Here is a 20961-nt window from a genome sequence, read left to right on the forward strand (position 1 = left end):
GCAAATTTGATGTGGCTCAAGGTCTTTACAAGCATAGAAACAAAGACACAAGACAGGCTGCCTAGAGAACGGTCTGCTTATATATGATATGAATACCTGAAAGATCCTTGGCTATACTCTTTCCAATTGCATTAGTTCTCACTGATGACTGACTATGTGCACATAAGACATCACTAAACTATCCAACTACTAAGGAGAGATTATAGTAAAGCTGATGCTTTGGTGTATACTGTATCATGGTTCACATTTCTATTCAGTCCAACTCGGCTTCTGCATTGTAACTTCACCTCTCATACTTGAAGGGACTTAAGTTTACATCTGTGGTGTCTCTGATGTGCTTAGTTCTAGAAAGAACTATAATTTTCAGTATGGAGTCTTTTGGACACCTACTGAAGACATCCTAAACCTGATGTGGGATCCTGTGCAAATGGTTTAAACCACGGTACAGCGATGCAAATGTGGGTCCACCCTAGGTATTTACATCTACAATAGCACAAATACATCTTGAAGACAGCATGCGGAGAACAATACTTTATTAAGTTACTAATGTAAGGTGTGACTGTACACATGCCAGAGCATTTGCGCACCATGGGAAGATCTTCTGTTGTCCGACTAGATGTCTGGCCTTACCTAATCAGTCAGTGAGCTAGTCAAGCACTAGCATGGCTGTGAAAATGTCACCCAAAATAAACAATTTCACAAAACACACAATTTTAGAGGGACCAGCTATAGAAATGGGCTTGGTTTTGCCCTGCTAGGCTCAGGTATTCGCTAGTGTGGATGAAACTGGGTAATCTCCAGAAGTATACGATTTACAAAGGAGACCAGTGAAAGGTGAGACTAGAGTACCTACAAACATTTTTGCAGTATTAAGGCCAAGGCCTTAGGGAAACCTCAGAGGTGTGGTGTGGGTTCTAGTTTCTGAAATCAAGAGAAAAAACAATGATTGATTTTGGCAAGCACAATATTCACATATTTCCTACCCCGGGTGAAGCAAGAAAACGTGAATAGATGAATAAGATCAAGCAAAACTTTCTACCTAAAGGAGTGAGAGCAGGCCTGCGTGCAGCAAAGCTGAGGGGGGGACTTGAAGGGAGAAAGAGTATCGCTTCCAGGATCTGAGAAGGTTAAGCACTGTTGGACTCTGTCCATGGGGCTCCTCAAACATAGCAGTGGTCCGAATGAGGTCTACCATTTTGCAACCGTTCTGCAGTTCAGCTGTGTAATTTAAGGGAGACTCCAAAGAAGGTTGAGGCTGTTACTCTCATCTGTCAGCAGCATACGAGTATTAACACTTATTATTCCAATAGTGTAGGTTGAGTTAGAGAGGATACATTTCGTGCACTGATGTTTTGATTTGCAGGTACATCAAAAACACTTAAGATACATCAAACAGAAGAGGAAACAACAGAGCTGGGAACTCTCAGTTTTTAAAAGCTACATGTGGCAAGCTCACCTACAGTTTCTTTTGTTCTCGGTAAAACCAAGAAATCCTGAATGGAGTTTTTGTTCTTTAGGAGTATTTATCAGAAAGCGTCACTGTTTTTCATACAGAAGTTTAATAGGTTTATCAGAGAATATTACAATCATACATATGTCAATTATTATTATTCAAAGTGCTATTTATAAAACTAACGCATACACAAAACATTAAAAATCACCTAAAGGTTTAAGAGTACCAGGAAGACTTGAAGGAAGAGCATGGGGCTAGCTTAAACAAGTCAAGTGTATCACAATAAGGAAGATTGTAGAATAATATTATTAGACATACTAAGACAGGAAAAATCGCCTCTCCACTACTGGTAAAATAATGGTCAAATTGATTGTATTAAACTAACCACCTGTCTTTAGCTTAATAAATATCTCCCTAGGCAGTGAAGTTTTTCATTCAGAGGGAAAGTTGAACTACTTGACTAAACTATGTGAAAAGTCTAATTGAAGCAGTAGAGTGTACTTTATGATGCATTATTAGTAAATAATGTTTTTATTTTGTCCACAAAAGTTGTTCCCAGTTTGAAAAATAAAACCAATTAGTGTCTCTTTATTCTCAACTTTACAAATATGCTCAAACATGTTTCACAACTTGTATATCACTTCCTGACAGATGTTACTCAAACTGCTCACATTTGCAAAAACATGAAATCAAAACATTTTAATTGTTTAATCAATGGAAAATCTTCAAAACTAAGGTCTAAAAAATAGAGTTTATAACTAATGTCGTAGGAGATCGGAATTATATAATCACTTATTCCTGAGCACATCTTATAACAATCTTTAAGCCACTTGAAATGGCATGTGCTATTAAATTCAAGTTTCTTGACACATTCATTAATAAGTGAAATAGTAATTCCATAATTTTCAAACAAAGTATATGTATAACCTATGTATGTCACAGGCTTGTATACAGAGGTACTGAATATAAAGAACAAGGGTATTGGCATTATGTAGATAAACCATTCTTTTGTAACTTGATAGATTTAAAATGAAGTAGGAGAACATACATGGAATTTCAGATATTTTTGAAAAATGACAACATATTAGTAAGTGTCTTAATTAAACATAGTGCATTTGGTGTATTTAAAATGATAAATAATTATATAATTCAGATTGTTTATATTGTTGTTCATGAAACAGTATTTGGAACTTTAGTTTGAAGAGTTTCTGATAAATGAGCAATGAGCCTGTACTCATGAATCGTTGGGTTTGAAGTTTTTTACTAGTGTAGTTTGTGATAATCTCACATTCACTATGTAAAATCCAATTGAGCAGTCCTGAAGTAGCGAGATACAAAGTGCAAAGCACTATTTGGGCACATTTGTAAAATTAAGAATATAGGAGATGCCGCTACTTTTGATTTCCAAATGTGGAAAAGGGTATTAGTCAACAATATATCATGAAGTGCTTTCTATGTTTTTTTCTTCAGTGCAATGAAGAGGCTTGAAGACATTGCAAACAAGGAGTGCACAATGCTGTTGATGGGAGAAACCTACCACATTCCTGCTGGCTTGGTACTAGTCTCTGATTTAATGTTCCAGTTTTTTCCAGGTTGAAGAATGATCTGCTGTGCACCTACTATCATTTCAAATTTGACCACGATAAATGAGCGTCACATTTTGTACCCATGCAATTAAACTAGAAGACTCCTTTGGCGAGCAGTAAAACCAAACAGTGATTTGATTCAGTTGAGTGGTGGGACGCAGACCAAGTTAGCTTCCACATAATTTCTTTCACATTACGGGGATTTAAAGAGGATTTCTGGAAAGTTATGATGAAGGAACCCATAGATTACGTATGCAATGGTGTCCTTCCCAAAAAAACTGGAAAGAAGAGGAGTTGCTTCAGCTGGTACTATATTACGTCCAATAATTTATGTAAATGTCCATATACCAGTGAAAAATGGCACCCCTCCAGCTTTTATCCAAGCCACTTCAAATTGATTATTTTAACTAATTTGACAGTGCATCTGCAATATTTATGGTTGCAAAAAATGCTTAAGATTGAAAAACCTGAAACTTTAGGGTGATTATATGAAGATTTACTTATAGACTAAGGATGAACACTGGTCATCATTTTGGAGATTTTTAGTTTACACTTTACTAACAAAAATAAATCTGATGGCCACATACAATTGCATTACATTAGGTTTTCATCTCCACTTGAAAACAAGTCTCTCACTAAAACATTAAAAATATTTGTAGATTAAAAATACACTAAATAATTTATGTTTGAATTAGGTTTAAAATATAAATGTAAAATATAAATAATTTATGTTTGAATTAGGTTTAAAATATAAATGTTCCTGCTGAAGAGGCATTTTGGTTGATTTTTGCTGTGCAGGTTTGACGTTTTGCATGATGTTTGTCTACTTTGCTGCTTGTTTACTGTTAAGAGACAAACAAAGAACAAGTAACAATGAAAAACGGGTCTACAGTAATGCAGTCAGAATCACAGTCAACTAATGATAAGGCTGTAAAAACAGACAAAGAAGCAAGAGGCCTTGACAAAAGTTTGAACGTCTGTAAACTTTAGGTCACCAAAAAAGTTTACCTTAGGATAAAAGCAGATTTCTTCTTAAAACAGGCCATTCACCTGTTCGGTTACAGGATCCAGGTCAATATCATAGAAACATGGGCGCGTAGGGAGTCCTGGCATCGTACTCATCTAATTACAAAAAGAATCAAACAATGAGGAAAAACTTTCACTACATAAATACATGTCATGGTGGTGAGAGAGCGTAGCTTATATAATCTATATTAACATGAAATGTTTATGAACTAATGTACAATAATGCTGCATAGAAACTGTATTAATATGTTTTGCTAAAAACGTGCACTTGAAATGTGCCCACTGGGAGTGGCCACCAATATATACGGGGACTAATAAAAATGACTAATGTTGATGAATTATTACATTTAAAGATGGTATTACACTAAATATTAATGGTTATGTTATTAAAGTTTTGCTAATTAATCTTTTAGGCCTTAGTTAGCATGAGTCGAGGCCTTGCTGCCTGACTCTCATATTAAATGTGTTTTTCTCTAAACGTGCAGTGTGCTGACTTGCTAAAGGACATGAACTCTTGTTTTTTCCAAACTAGAAGCTGAATGTAACTTTAGTAGATCCGTTCTCATGTAGCTCGTCTTGCTTGTAGAAATATTTTAGCTGAATGCAACAGTGTAGATTAATGTTAGGTACAAGGTCACCTAAACCGGTACAGACAATGGAGCCACTGACCAAAGATGCGCAAAGAATTACAAAAGGATGAAATCATACCGGACATTCTACCCCTAAAGACGTCAATCATAAGGACCAATAAAATGCATGAGAACTGTTATGGGGTAACAAATTCAATGACCTAATGCAAAGTTAATTGGTTAAAGATAGTGGGGTGTAACCCTTTGTCCAATTGAATTTTAGGGGAATGTACAACAAAAGGGGATGATAACCCTTGACACCAGGAAGTAAATCAGAACAGGAGGGATAGGAGAGAGACTAGGGGAGATGCTGATGCGATTTGCTATGATCCAGACTCTTTGTCACTTTGCTTAGTGACTTGATAATTTTAGATTAGAACCATCCTTGTCCTTAGATTGCCCATTTACACTTTACCTCCTTATAAGGGAAGTGCCCCTTTTACCTGAGCTGAGTTCCTGACTGATGTCCTGAAGACGAAGACCAAACCTGAGTGCTGCCCAAACTTGGAGGGTAACTATATGACAATGAAATTGTGATTGTCTGTTTGCTTTTCCCTTCTACGTACCAACTGCTTTTCTTTTGACAGAGACCATAGTTAGATGTTTTCCAAATTAGTGTTCTAAATTGTTTTGCATGAAGCCCAACATGCCAATGCTAATTCGAGGATAGTTAGGGGTTCACTAAACTGACACAAATAGACAAATGACTGAATCAATGCTTTGTTGAATAATGTACTAATGATACTCTGCTAAGGGTAGCCTATGTTCAAGCCTTGCTATGTTCTGATGTTCGTGATTCTTGCTTTGATGAAATCTTATCAGAGTTGCCATATTGTGACTATGTTAATGTGTTTCTTGGTTTTGAGACTAATAAACTTATTAGTAGAATTGTAATCAATAGGGAATAAATATCACAAAATTCATACTAAATTGGTGTGGTTATTCATGACTGAAAGGTCATGGTGGTGTCTCAAGTTTAATTAAATGTCATTGACTAAGGTGAAATACATTGTGGTAATAAATATTGATGACATTATTGACATATTGATTGACATGTTGATTAGTTATCTCGTCCTAAGGTGTCTTCAATCAGGGTCAAAAGATTCATTGGCCTGAAACGAGTCCCAATGTGTAATAATTAATCATAAAGGGACGCGTTAGCAGTGGAAAAGCCTGGAGGTAGGCATTCACAAATCTGTCTAAGAAACAGTTTTAATTAACTATAATGGACTTATATGTGCTATTTTCGAACTGGTTCTTGTGCACACTGCCACACAATGGGAGCAATAAAAAGCCAAAGACTCACCACACTCAGGTAGACAATGGCAGTGATGACATTCGGGGCATATGAATTAGCACATATAAGTCAATTACAGTAAAATATCAGGCTTTCTCAAAATGGCATGCCAATTTTCATGAATGTTCTGAGGGGAAAGCAAACGAAAGTGGGAGTGAAATAGTATAGGAATTAACAAAATGCACCGAAGCATTGCTTTGAGGGTATGTAAAATTTTCCAAGATGTACCATCTTATTGATTGAATCCAGATAGTTTGAATGATACCCCTAAAGAGCTTTCGGCATATCTGATGCTGAGGCCACCCTATACCTAAACAAGTTAGGGATATAGGCAGCACTCCTTTGAAAAGTTGAACCCATGGGGTGTCCCAGAAGATTTATAGTGTGCTACCTTTTTGCAAGAGTGGATGGGTCCACGGTTGGCCAGTCAAAAGTTTCTTATCAAAAGCTCAAATAATGAGCAGCATGTGTTATAGTATATCACCGTTTCTTGGGATATCTGGAGGTCTGACACTGGAGTACAGCTTTAAAATACAGAATATGTTCCTGTTTGAATTTGTAAACAAAAGAAGAGGATACTTTTCTTAACCAAGGTTCAATACATTACCATAATAGTCTATCATGCCTCTGTTCTGGTGACTTTTTAATCCCGCCAGGAGTACCGCATAATTTTCAATTTTGGTAAACTCCTAGGCGGTTTTAGCCATTCTAATTTTTCTCAATTAACACAACATTGGACATTTGACCTCACATTTTAGGAAACGCTCTCACTTATAGGCTTCACAAAATAGCATTCAGCAAAAGGTCTCCGCTAAAGTGACCCTTCGCAGGGCCCGTAGGACATTGCAGCGCCACTCCTACGAGGAGCAGCCCTATGATGAAGCATGACACCCTCGGTTAGGGTGCGTGAGGGCACTAAAAATGAAGGCAGTAATTTCCCTCTTTTGACCTGTGCATGTACAGACTCTCCTGGCTAGCAACAGTATCCCCTTATTTTGCTTATTGATACTTGCATAGAGCCTTTTTTTGGCTCTTAGTCCCCCTACTCTTTTTTTAACTAGCTTTTTTGAATTTGACCAAAGTGGTCATCTTCTACATCATTGTTGTGTTCTTGTGGGTTGGAACATAGAAAAAAAAAGATTATGATATTGAAAAAAAAGATTCAGAACAGCCTATTCACCAGGCAAACAATCGTTTAGTAGGCACATAAAGGATGAGAGGTGTATGGCTGACTAGGGAGATGGCAACTCTGGCTTCCAAACAGAACTAGAAGTGTAGCCTATATCTCAAGAGGTATTCCGACTACAGGAGGTTACATATGAGGCAGCTCCTGGGGAGGAGACAGTCTAATAGAGGTGAGGAGTCTGGAAAAGATATTTACTTGTGAATATTCAATCTGGCCCACAAACGTGTTAAGTGCAACGGGAAGTATGGAGGTTAATAATTTCGAGGCTGCCAGCTCAAGGAGCTTATGTTCTAGAACAGCTCCTTCTGTGTAACTGACAGGCGATGCATACCACCAGTAATGGACTACTGTACCCAGCACCGAACTGGGAAACTGAGGGTCCAGGTGTCGTGCAACTCTGTGGCCACAGACAGCAACTGGAAGGAATGAGTGGCCCCAGTTAGCACCAGAAATGCAACGATGTGGCTGCCTCAGGAAGACGCATTGGGTATAACATCACAGGAGAGGCACCAAGAGTTCTAAATACAACCAGAGGAAGGATTTATAAAATAATTTAGCCAGCATCAGTAGCAGAATGATTGCAGGAAATCAGACTTGCAATACCTGATCTTGAGACTCAAAGAGAACCTCACAGCAGTCTGGTCTACCAGCTTTGTGACAGGGAGCAAGAGATGTCACGAAGGGCACAAAAGGCAAAGACAAAACAGAGAGGACAGACGTAGCCTGGGCAACTCAAACAACCATTTCAAGAAGAGATGCACAGGGTGAAACTAGTCGAGGACGGACTACTAAAGCCAAGAGTTGTTAACATCGTATGTTAAAGGCTCACACATGCGAACACACTTGAGGAACAAATAGGACAGTGGGAGGGAGAACTGATGCAGACAACGGAATTCTCCAAAGTGCATTGGGTCCTAAATTAAAGGAAAAAACATGATTCTTATTACCCCCACCAACCCCATTGAGTACAAGTCCAGGTTTTGGCCATGTTCATCATGACGGCCCATCTCCAAGTGAAAGGAAGTCCATTGGAGATGGTCATGGAGGGCCTTTACGAGAAAGCCAGTTGTATGCAGTGCCTATAGACTTGTTTTTTCCCACTTTGCTACACAGGTCCCTGATGTTTTAAGGGGTGTCTTTCACTGGTGTGGCAAACTTGGAATAATGGAGACCCGAGAGATTACGACAGGCTGTTACATCAGATATGAGATGAAAGCAGATGCTAAGAAGTATAAAGGGCTCAGTTTACCGCCAGGAATGCTTCAGCGCCACATACGCAGGGTAGTAAACACACAAAAAAGTTTGTCCTCCAGAAAACACAAGCCATTCCGTTGTTGCTAACATAATCCAACAAAGCGATCTCTTGCCCTTACTCCCTGAACAATGCCTAGTCAATGGCATCAAACACTCCTGACATGCCCATGAAATTAATACAAAATTGTGATCTAAATATAGTCACTGCAACTCATGGTACAGCGGTTATCAAGGGAGGTAGCAACTTTGAACGATAGTGAACCCCCAGAAGCACAGGACGGATTTGCACATGCATTGTGACTACCGTTTCTGTAACTTTAGGAAATAAAAGTGGCCTGTCCTTCAACTGTGCTCCTTTCTGTACCTTTACTTTTAACAATGAAATGTTTACCTTGTAAATCTAGACCAAGCTGCTCCAAAAGTAAATACAAACTATTCAATTCTGTATTGTATAGTAAGGTATGCAATCGGATAATAGCAACGGTTTATGCATTGCCCTATAGAAATACTACATACACACATGTTCAGATGCTCTGTACAGAAACATTTCACGATAAGAAAACGTATTTGTGTTGGGAGGGAAAGCAATCGATAGGTTTATTAGGGTCATATGAAATCCTAGTGCACGTTTTAATCTCATTACATAAACAAGTTACTTATTTTCATCACTGATTTGAGAAACATTTCTGAGAGAAGCCTTAAGTAAATGAGACTGGCATGCTAAAAGTGTGTTATATTGAAGGAGAGGTCGCCCACAGAGAACCAATTTGGAGGAAGTAAAAACGAAAACGTATGAAACCAATTAAATAGAAACACCACTGTGCCAAACGTGTTATTTTCAAAATGGTAAAATCTACAGTTACTATTGAACTAGCCATATCTAAGGATTCATTACACAGTAATTAGCACACATTTAGAGTGCATGGTATGAACTGACATGATTCCAGGTACCGCCAAAGTGTGTTGTCATCAAATTTAAAAGTACTTAATTTCTCAACTTCGAAGGATACATGACGGATATGCCTGCTCGGGATCCAAACTGTCTACTTCGGAAACTACAAACTTATCTCTGCTGTGGTTGAATTAGTAAGGTATGCTATTTTACAAGCTGTACATGACAATTACATCTTTAAAGGCTCAGGCACTGTTCCTCAATTCCAAAAGACTAAGTCGCCATAGCTTACATGAGGTAAAATCAAACGTTTTAAGGCATGGGCAAAGTGGGCTCTGGCCCAGGGCCCTAACTTTTCGGGGGGGGGGGGGGGGGGGGGGGGAAGGGTGAGGGGGAGATGAAAGAGCCAGCTCTGTTCAGTAGAGATCTTGCGCCTGTGACCTTAAGTAATTCTTGAACAGATTGTTTTAAATACTGTTTTCCTTCAATTTATTTTTAATGCACGTAATGTGTGGGAGTATATTACAGATATTTTACAGAGAAATGTTCATGTTTCATGCAACACTCATAAAAAAAAGTTTATTCTAGATCAAAACAGGACCTCACAGAAATGGAGGGTGTTACAGAGATTATTTGCAGTAACGTTAGTGAGCTGCTGTTGTGTTACAATATTGAAAACACACATCACTATCCCTGAATATTAGATGTAGACACATTTAGAATATGAATGTGTGGCTATGCAGTGTCACTGACCAGGCAAAAGAGGGCGTGAAAGAGCTAAAACTGGATCATAAATTCAAAACTGTTCCAAACACGAGCCCCCAAAATACATCCAGGGCCCTTAAAATCCTAAAGACATCCGTGGGGAAAATTATCCAATGTCAAATCTACAAAGGGTTGCACGCTGCAGTAACTTGTGGTAGGTGCCCCAAAAAACAGTAGTGATACAGTGTAAAGATGTGGCTGTGCGAAACTTATACTTGAGGTACAAGTTCCAAAACGATGACAACCAGTAAAAGATAAGTTGAGTAAAATGTGTAATGTAACGTTAGATGTGGTAATATCAAGCAATATTCTGCTTGCCTAATGATTGTACCTGGTTTCCTTTCATTTTCGGGTTTCAAGCACATACGTCTTCAGGGGTTTGGAATTTAATAAAATATCTACTTGTCCATGTGACAAATTGCTTCATAAATCTATTTGTCCTGTAAAAAAATCTACTTGTCCCTTTGGTGCCATGTAGTGCGGCGACAAACTATGGCAGCGATCTCATTATACAAGAGCTGTGAGAATAGCCTGATTAAGCCAGAGATAATAGTATACTATGGCTTGAATATTAGCAATTGTCTTATTTTGCCACCTTTTTGTAGAGCTAAATACTGGGGGATGGAGGTAAAGGTAAGTAATATTTTAAGCGTCAGAATGCCCTTTTGAGTGCAAACCTACTAACTTGAAAGTTTTAAGGGTTTTCACCAGCTCTTCACTAATCTTTTCCCATTCTGAGAAAGGTTGGGAATTTTACTCCTGACAAGGGCAGAAGTAAAACGTCTTCCAGGGTTGGGAAAAAAGTGGTTGGAGGGAAAGTGTACTTGTAAACACTCAACAGATTTTCACATGAGCAGATCGATACATGCATATTTGATTGTGCTAAAATACAGCTGACAATTATCTTCTCGGAGTATAATTTCCTGGTCTACTTGTGTAAATTCTTGTGAATTCATGAAATATGTAAATATGCACTAATGCAAAGACATCCACCCTGGGTGCCCTTTTGTGACTTTCTTTAAGAACTGGGCCCCTTAACCAAGACCATTAGTTTCGATTGAAATTCTATCTCTCGCTCTCTCTGTCCATTTGTCGGCTACCTTCACAGTGAGTGATAGCAAGTTGCTCTTTCACAAGGCGCATATTGGAACATAAAGTAGGTTTGTTCAGTGCCAGGAACTACTTTGGCAATGTGTGCTTTTTGAGACCAGAAAATATTTTTGCTTTTTGCCAATGTTTGTTACAATGGTGAGGGCCTGGCAGCTCCCACAACAATTAAGTTTTGCAAAAGCCATGTCAAAACAAGACACTCATTGACAAAACCAAAAGACTAACCATCAATATCGTACCGATTGGCTTTGCCAATAGCTGTTTATTTTCATGTTTTCCTTAATCTTGTTGAAACTGATTTTCCATTATGAATATTTTCTGGAAATTCTACCATGCAGCAACATGCTTCACTAATTGATGGTTCAAAGAAATGGTACAGAATATTTCACAGTAATTTAGCAAAACCTTTTTTTTCCTATTTGCATTTTGGCGTGAATATTATATTTTGAAAGCATTCTGTGAGAATTATACATAGCTTCATATTGTTAAATTTTCAAACGTATTTTCACATTTCTTTTTACTGTACCACTGTCAGTGCAGTCCAAGCTTACAACATTTATTTAGGGTGCTCACCCCAATAATAAAGGCTTTGTTAATGAACCATACTTACAAGTTTGAACAGCATTACCATAGGGACACAAATATTACATCAACTGCAGAAAATGTCCTTCCCTGGTTCATAATATGGTACTGTAAACTGGCAGCCAAGGAGTTTGTGATGTAGAGGTTTGGGCCTACTTGTCTCAAAGACAAGACAAACATGAAAACTTGTTGTCCTTCACCCAAACAATATGTCCTGGGCGTTGGGCTATAGGAATTCCACACCCCTGCATCTTTCAGTTGATTATCTTTGCCTCAAATCCTAGGGCTGATTTTGCTTCGTCCTCCTTGTTACGCCTCTTTGCGCACATTAGCAGGTAGGTAGATCCCGCACAAAATAAAGGGTTTTGACACTTAACTTTTAGTAGAATGTAGATTTCGTACAAGACTGCTGACCCCTGTTGTTTGTGCTGTGCCCAACATCTTAATATTGCATGAGTGCTAAACTGTAGGTTAAAGGATTTTGGGGGCCCAGGGGAAAAAATATCAAGGAGCTGTGTTCGACTTCTTTTTTTACCCATTTTTGGCTAATTAAAACCAGATTGTGCCATACAATATGGAACACCTCGTCAGGGGGTAGTAAGTGATATTTAGAAATCCAATTACAATTATACTTTAAAGATTGAGGTAGAGAAAAAGAAGACAGAAAAAGTTCACTTTCCCAGGAACTCCTTGTAAGGAGGGGTCCTAGGCCAATTGACCACGTTATCAATGCCTTAAAACGTCTCTGCTACCCTGCAGTAAATTTGGTTCTGTGTTTAGGAAAGAAAGAACAGGAAGGCTGATTAGAGATTTTACTGCACGCTGGTTTGCTGACACCCAGAGAACAACTTAGGACAGATGGCTTATGAGTTTTGTGTATCCACTTTGAATGCATTAAAGGATATGAGAAGTACAATCACGTATCCAAAAGCTTTCAAAGGCTTACCGTTCCAACTAGTGGATAGAGGAATCCTGCTCCCACGCTGGCTCTGATGTCACGAATTGGCAGCACAAAGCCTGTGGGCACTCCTTTCCTCTCTGGGTCGTGGGACAGCGACAAATGAGTTTTAGCCATGCAGATTGGCAGGTTTCCAAATCCCTGGAGACACGAAGAAGAAATGTCCTTGGCGTTAAAAGTAGCTGGGCTTTAATTGGATCAATAAATTATTGGTTTGGCTTGGATGCCTGATTTGTTAAAATGACAGCCTCATCTATAACTTGTTACACATTGAATGCATCTCTTAAATTAGTTCCCCAAAGACAAAAGCGATTTTCATAGCGTCAACATAAAAGAAATAGAAAAGTGCAAGGTACAGTATTAGATTAAATCAATGGAAGGATAACAGATTTAGGGTAACAAAACAACAAAGATGTATACATTTACTAAATGAATATTGTCAAGACAAATCTCCGGTCACTAGTAGTGAGTCAATGAGCTGTTCAGGAAGCCTGTAGTGGTGTACAAAATGCCACTCAAGCAAATATTAGTTAGGCTATCTGCTATTTTTGTCACATGAAAGGAAATGGCTACCCCACCTCCCCATTAGAATTTTTATTAGAATGCTAGTATGTAGGAAGGAAGCCTTGATTAAAGGCAACAGAGTGGAAGACAGCCAACATTGCTATGTATGTGTCTTTGGCCACAACATGGTATGGCAGAACATCACAAGACCCTGAAAGGCACTTCATCATGAAGACAATACACCAACGAACACTCACCAGATACAATAGAAAGCCCTTTGGCATCTGAAGGCACAGTCAAAAAGACAAATGCAATAGCTTTTCAGACATTCACGAACACAGACACTGAAAGACACTAAAAATGTGAAAATCTTGACTTCATTAAACTGTATGCACAGATATATGCACCAGCAATTTAAGCCTCAAAAGCCGCAAATGCACTTTGAAAAAGCTTAAGCTTCAGCACTTAATATGCTTACAGTAACATTCACAAACAGTGAAACACAAGCAGTTGCAGATGGGACTGGTGCTAAACATACAAAAAGAGGGGCTACTGTTTATTGCTAAAATCAGCACAATACAGTCCGGAACCAAGTTATCCTCTGTCAGACGCAGGCACTCTGGGTAATTTATGACTAAGACATAAGAAAATATAAATGATCATTGTGGCAGTGTTGTAGAACAGTGTACAACTGATCCAACCTCTAAAGAGGAACCTTGTCCTATCACTGGTTTACAACTGGATTATTTAACTATGCTCCACTCAGATGAAAAGTGGAAGTAAAATATGGCACTGAACCAGAAGAATTGTTAAAATCAGTGAACTAGTACTAGTAGAAATGTTGCATTCAGCTCTATTGCCTAATACATCTAAACGTTTGATTAAAGACTCTAAAGATATATCTACTAGCAGCATTTAGGGCTTGTTACAGATTAGTGTGATGGCAGTACCTTTACAGAAGATCAATGGAACACTGAAATGTTGAGAGAGGAGGATCTCAGATGTATAAAATACACGTTATGGAAGAATGGCCAAAGGAAAAGTCTTTGCCAACAGGTTTACGGGTTTATGTGAAAGTGGTGGATTAGATATCTGTAGAGATAAATGTTATGTTAATAAGACATGATAAATTAATTGTACCCAAGGGTTTGAGATATAAAAAAATCTTCAATGGACATGAGGAATATCTTGGGGAAACCATTACTAAGAGAAAAATCTGAAAAACGTTATTGGTGGCCAGGTATGGATTCAAAAATAGTTTTGTGTGTGAAGATGTGTGTGATATGCGGAAGCAGTGACAAAGTCATGAAAACTGAAACCATGGTACTCCAACCTAGGGTTTTACCTAAAGGCCCATGGTCTAAACTGGCCATTTATTTCATAGGACCATTCAGCACTTTTTCGAGGAGATCAAGGTTTGCTTTAGTTGTGTTGGATTCTACAGAAAGTGGTCGGAAGTTAATTTTATGGAAGAACCAAACACTGGTGCAGTTATAACATTTTAGAAAAAACTCTTCCTGAGAGATGTATGTCCCAAAGAAATTGTATCTGGCAATGGGGTGTAATTTGTTTCAGAGTTTTTAATGAAGAAAGCGATTCAGTACATACGGATAGCACTATATCACCCACAGGGCAATGCTTTAGTCAAAAAGATGAATTGTACACTAGTGGAATGCATACAGTGGGCAATACAAAATAAAAATGGATGTGAATGAAGCTGTTGAAAGCATGTTATGGTCTCATAGTTCAAGTCCTAATGCTATTTCTGATTTGAGTCCTTTCGAAATTATGAGAGGTCGTGTTCAAGCTTCTTGGTTGTGTCCAGCATGGCTGAGAGAATTTCAACAGAAATCTGACAGTTACATTTTTGGATGAGGTCATACAGCCTTGTGTGCAAAGATTTCAAAGTAAAATGAAAGAGGTGTATGAAACCAAGCAAAAAGTCAAAAGTGAGAACAGAAATTAAAATAGGTGATTGGGTGTGGTTAAAAGAACCTACAAATGTTGCTAAAGGATTGTCCAAATTCAGAACCCCAGAAAGAGTCAATGCCATTAACCACTACGATGCCTTGGACGAGGTGATCTCGTCCAAGGCACCAGTTCCCGGGTGCCTTGGATGAGATCACCTCGTCCTGCACCCGGGAACTGGAGGGAGCGCTAGCGCTCCCCCCATGTGCCCCCCACCCACACACCCCGGTCGTGGATGGAAGGGGAATCCCTTCCCCTTCCCCTTCCACCCCCGACCCCCCCGTGACGTCATTGCGCGCTGATTGTCACAGAGGCCTCCTCCTTCGCGCTGGAAGCTCAGCATCCAGCGCGCTTAGAAGAGAAATGCAAAGCATTTCTCTTCCAATCACGTGGAGGAGGCCGAGAGAGGCTTCAAAGGGAAGGAAATGTATTTCCTTTCCTTTGAAGTCTCTCTCAGCGTTTCAAAAGCCGGATTGCAAAGCAATCCGGCTTTTGAAACGCCCACTAGACACCAGGGATTTTATTTCAAAATTGGGAAACTGGCATAAGGGAGCGACCCCTTGGGCAAGGGTCGCTCCCAGGGGGAGCATTTTTTTTTGGCCCTTTTCTGCCCCCTCTGGGGGTAGATCGGCCTATTATTAGGCCGATCTGCCCCCGTGGGGGCAGAAACCTCTAGGGACCATGGATCTTTTTTTTTGTTTAGGTGGGGAGCGACCCTAGGGGGAAAATTACATTTAGGCCATTTCTGCCCCCCTTGGGGGCAGATTGGCCTATTTTTATCAGGCCAATCTGCCCCCAAGGGGGACAGAAACCACTAGACACCAGGGAGTTTTTTTTTGGGGGGGGGGGGAAAATTGGCATAAGGGAGCGACCCCTTGGGCAAGGGTCGCTCCTAGGGGGGGCATTTTTTTCGAAGGCCTTTTCTGCCCCCCTTTGGGGCTGATCAGCCTATTATTAGGCCGATCTGCCCCCAGGGGGGCAAAAACCTCTTTTTTTTGTGTGTTTTTTTTTTTTTCTTTTCTTTTTTTTTTTTTTAGATATGGGGAGCAACCCATTAGGCAAGGGTCGCTCCCCTGGGGGGCAAATTGTATTTAGACCATTTCTGTCCCCCTGGTGGGCATATCGGCCGATTTTAGGTCAATCTGTAACCACTAGGCACCGGGGATTTGTTTTTTGCGCCAATATCACGCAAGGGGAGCTACCCCGTAGGCAAGGGTCACTCCTGGGGGGGAGGGGGGGGGGGGAATTTATTTTAGACCATTTGTGCCCCCCCGGGGGCAGATCGGCCTATTGTTATTAGGCCAATCTGCCCCCGGGGGGGGGGGGCAGAAACCTCTAGGCGCCAGGGCAATTTTTTTTGGGATGTTTTTTTTTTTTTTTTTTTTTTTTTTTTTTTTTTTTAGATGGGGAGTGACCCATTAGGCAAGGGTCGCTCCCTGGGGGGGCAAATTGTATTTAGACCATTTCTGCCCCCCCTGGGGCCGGCTGAGCTAGAGGCTAAAATCCACAGGTAGGCACTTTGCAAAAAACACCTCTGTTTTCTGTGAAAAAATGTAATGTGGGCATGTTGTGTTTTAGGCCATTTCTTTTCGTGGGCACTAGGCCTACCCACACAAGTGAGGTAACATTTTTATCAGGAGACTTGGGGGAACGCTGGGTGGAAGGAAATTTGTGGCTCCTCTCAGGTTCCAGAATTTTATGTTACCGAAATGAGAGGCAAAAGTGTTTTTTTGGCCAAATTTTGAGGTTTGCAAAGGATTCTGTCAAAGTGCCAGGTCTTGAGTCCCCCTCCTGGATTGGTTCAGCGAGGCTGCGGTGGTGGAGGGGAAGGTTGTTCCAGGCTTTGACTGCAAGGTATGTGAAGGAACGTCCTCTGAAGCGGCGGATGCATGGTGTCTGGGAGAGGACGGTATGTGCAGAGCAGAGGTTTTTGGTTTAGTAGGAGGAAGGTCAGGAGGTGGTTAAGGTAGGGCCTTGGTCGTAGAGGGCTCTGTAGGCAGGGAAGAGGAGCCTGAAATGCCATCTTTTCTGGTGCTGGGTGATGTGTGTTCTCTTGGGCAGGTTGAGGATTAGTCTGGCTGCTGCGTTCTGAGTAGTCTGTAGTCTTTGCATGAGTTGGTGGTGCCGGTGTAGAGAGTGTTGCCGTAGTCAAGTCGGCTACTGATGAGGGCCTGTGTTACCACTTTCCTGGTGGTGGTGGGGAGCCATCATAACATTTTCTGGAGTATGCAGATCGTGTGGAAGCAGGCGGCAGAGACAGGGTTGACCTGTCGGGTTCATGGGGAGTTCACTGTCCAGGATGATCCAAAGGTTGCAGGCGTGTTGCTTCGGTGTGGGGGTTGGTGGGAGCTGTGTTGGCCACCAGTAGTCGTTCCCTCGGGATGGGGTGGGGATGGTGATGGTGGAGGGGGATTGTTCAGCCGAAGATCAGCACTTCTGTTTTGTCTGTGTTGAGTTTCAGGCAGACTTTCATCCTTGTTGCGACACTCGTCATGCAGTTGTGGAAGATGGCCTTTGCTGATGTGGGGTCTCCCGAGAAGGAGAATGTGAGCTGTGGGTCATCGGCGTAGGAGATAATATTGATGTGGTGGGACCTGACAATGTCTGAGAGCGGTGTAATGCAGATGTTGGAGAGGGTGAGGCTGAGAGATGAACCTTGGGGTACTCTGCAGACATTGTATTTAGGATGTGAAGAGTTCGTTGTCAGTGATTCCAATTTGGCATAGTCGGTTGATGTGTGTGGTAGGAGACGGTGTTGAAAGCTGCAGAGAGGTCCAAAGGGTGAGGGCAGCTGACTCTCCTCTGTCAAGAAGAGCTCAAATGTTGTCTGTTGCAGTGTTAAGGGCTGTCTCTGTGCTATGGTTGGCTCTGAAGCCCGGTTGGGAATGGTCCAGCAGTTTGTTTCTTTCCAGATGCACTGTGAGTTGGAGGTTGATGGCTTTTTCTATGACTCTGGCAGAGAATGGGAGGAGGGAGATAGGGCAGTAGTTCTGAAGCTTATGGGGTCGGCTGACGGTTTCTTGAGGAGGGATCTTACCTCTGTGTGCTTCCATCCATTGGGAAAAGTGGCAGTAGTTATGGAAGCGTTGCGAATGATGGTGAGCTGGTGGCTGATCTTGGTGCTTCCGAGGTTGAAGAGTCGATGTGGGCATGGGTCGGTGGGTGCTCCTGAATGGATGGAGTTCATCAGGGAGGTTGTTTCCAATGTGTTTAGTTGTTCTCATGCTCTAAGCAGATGGTTAGTGGTTGCGGTTGATGAGTTGCTGAGGAGGTCAGAAGGTCGGGAATCAATGTTTCTGTAGATGGTTGTTATTTTGTTGTGGAAGGGGTCGGCGAAGGCATCGCAGAGATCCTGTGAAGGTGGGATTGAGTTCTGTGTGGCTGATGGGTAGGTGAATTCTCTGATGATGGTGAAAAGTTCCTTGTTTTGGTGGAGCTGTTCTCAATCTATAGTGTCAAGGCCTCCTTTTTTGCAGCTTTGAGCCAGTAGTGGTACTCTTTGAGGGCTGCCTTGTGGACGGCATGGTCACAGTAATTTCTGCTGCTTTTCCAACTGTTTGTATTCGCATTTTGATGTGCTGAGTTCTGGTGTGTACCAACTGGCTTGTCTGGTGGGTCTGTGTGTCTTGGGTTCTTGGTGGGGGTGACTTGATTGGCTGCATTGGTGATTCAGGCATTGAAATTCCCTACTGTTTGGTCCAGCCTAGTGGTTGTGCTGGGCTGGCAAGTGCTGAGGGCATTGGTCCATTGCTGCTGATTTACCTTGGTCCAGCTATGGTATGGGGTGCTGGGTTGGTTGGGGGTGATGCGCAGAGGGCCGTGAGGGAGAAGTGAATGATGAAGTGATCTGTCCAAGTGAGTTACGATGTGTGGCTATATCTGGTTCTGTTGCTGGACATAAATATGGGGTCAAGCATGTGTCCTGCTTTGTGTGTGGGGTCGGTGACTATCTGGTTGAGGCCGACATTGTCTTGTTTTTCCAGGAGGTCAGTGGTGTTTGGGTCTGAGGAGTCTTCCAGGTGGAAGTTGAGGTCACCCACCGTGTACCGGCTAGTTGAAGAGAGTAGTCCTTCCTCAGTTTCACTTCGAAGGTACGAGCTCACCAGAACACACGGAGCTCGCAAAGAAAACACAGGTAAATAACAGTTAAATTCTTTCGTCCTCCATCTGCTGCGGCTGATAAAGATTTGCCGATTACTGCGCCTTCCACCCAAATCAGATGCTTCCTATGATCGACAAGTGCACGCGCGTGTTGGAACGCGTTAAAAGTAAAAGTCCACGCGGCAGAGCGCTCGAGACGCAGTACTATACAAATGATGAATTTGAGAACACAAAAAACAATGCGTCTCACCGAGGATTACTATACACCATTACCCTAATTGTTTTAGGCAACCACTGCGATGTTTTCCTCGAGGCGCTAACACGAAGAAGTCTGTCCAGAGAAAACACTTGCACGAGTCGTCCAAACCACGAGCCGTTCCTCTAGGGCTGGTGACTCGTCGCCAAATTCACGATGTGCCGGGAATAAACCTGAGGCTGCCTCATTTAAGCAATCAGTTTTATTTCTCCAGAAAAGGCTATGTGGCATCCCTTTACCAGCCAGTCGGGTAACTGACACTTTCCAGAACGCCACAGCAGCCGTCCGTTCTCATTCCAAAGCCCACATTCCAACACCCTCCAAGTACATTATAACAGTGGTGCATTGGATTATTATTACCACGACAATGCTTGTAAAATCTTTTGAGTGCTACCTTTCTCAGTGGATTTTTGTTGCCAACAATCCTGCATCGAATCAGACCCTGAAAAAAAACTGTCCGATCTGAGGAAGGTGCAGACACTGGAGCATTCTGGAGGTGAGTGTACTACTCTTTGGAATCTCATTACCGGCACACCCATGCACACACTTTTTAAGCTCTAAGACAACTGTATATTCAAAGTTTTTCAATAAATAGTAGAACCAAGCACTGGACGAGATTCTATACCTGATTCATGCAGAAAATCTGACTCAACGAGAAAAAATGGCAGAGCGGTTACTGGCATACAGAGGTTTCCTAAAACAAGGCTCCAGCATGTGGGCTTTTGCACTCAATACATGTAACTCTCCCTCAATTTTAATTACTGGCCACAAATTGGCTCTGTCCCAACCGCTTATCAAGGATAGAGCTTGTTGCAGCTATATAGTGTAAAAGGGTAATCACCTACCTGCTTTGTGTAAAGTTCTACTTTTTGCTGTGCTTCTGGAAGGAGTTCAATATCATCGGCTCCATAAATGTTCTGTGCAATAATTCTGATTTTATCTGTAATTGGAAGCTGAAACGAAAATAGAAATTGGTCGTAATCCTTACCATTGGTTTAACCAGTGATCCCCACAAAGCAATTTAGGATTACGTTGCCATGGACACAAAACTGTGTTATGATGCACTGAAATGCAATTATACCTAGAGTAACTGGCTGAGAGTCAGTGTGTGTAGGAAGTTGGCTCTGTATGTGCTATTTCAAAGTAAGGAATAGCATGCACAGAGTCCAAGGGTTCCCCTTAGAGGTAAGATAGTGGCAAAAAGAGATAATACTAATGCTCTATTTTGTGGTAGTGTGGTCGAGCAGTAGGCTTATCAAAGGAGTAGTGTTAAGCATTTGTTGTAAATACACACAGGCAATAAATGAGGAACACAGACTCAGAGACAAATCCAGGCCAATAGGTTTTGTTATAGAAAAATATATTTTCTTAGTTTATTTTAAGAACCACAGGTT

General features: G+C 41.2%; 1 protein-coding gene across 2 annotated transcripts in view; it reads right to left on the reverse strand.

The window, feature by feature from the left end:
- Window positions 1–1540: 1540 nt before the first annotated feature.
- MTHFD1 (methylenetetrahydrofolate dehydrogenase, cyclohydrolase and formyltetrahydrofolate synthetase 1) overlaps window positions 1541–20961 on the reverse strand; it is a 293116-nt gene continuing 273695 nt past the window's right edge. For both annotated transcript variants that reach the window (XM_069207350.1, XM_069207351.1), the window contains 4 exons: window positions 20413–20520; window positions 12727–12879; window positions 4048–4161; window positions 1541–3881 (listed from right to left, as the gene is read on the reverse strand). In XM_069207350.1, coding sequence (XP_069063451.1) covers window positions 4072–4161; window positions 12727–12879; window positions 20413–20520 — 351 coding nt within the window. In that variant the 3' untranslated portion in view covers window positions 1541–3881; window positions 4048–4071. The remainder of the gene's footprint in view (window positions 3882–4047; window positions 4162–12726; window positions 12880–20412; window positions 20521–20961) is intronic.

The sequence above is a fragment of the Pleurodeles waltl genome, chromosome 9 (genome assembly GCF_031143425.1).
Source record: "Pleurodeles waltl isolate 20211129_DDA chromosome 9, aPleWal1.hap1.20221129, whole genome shotgun sequence".
Taxonomy (NCBI): domain Eukaryota; kingdom Metazoa; phylum Chordata; class Amphibia; order Caudata; family Salamandridae; genus Pleurodeles; species Pleurodeles waltl.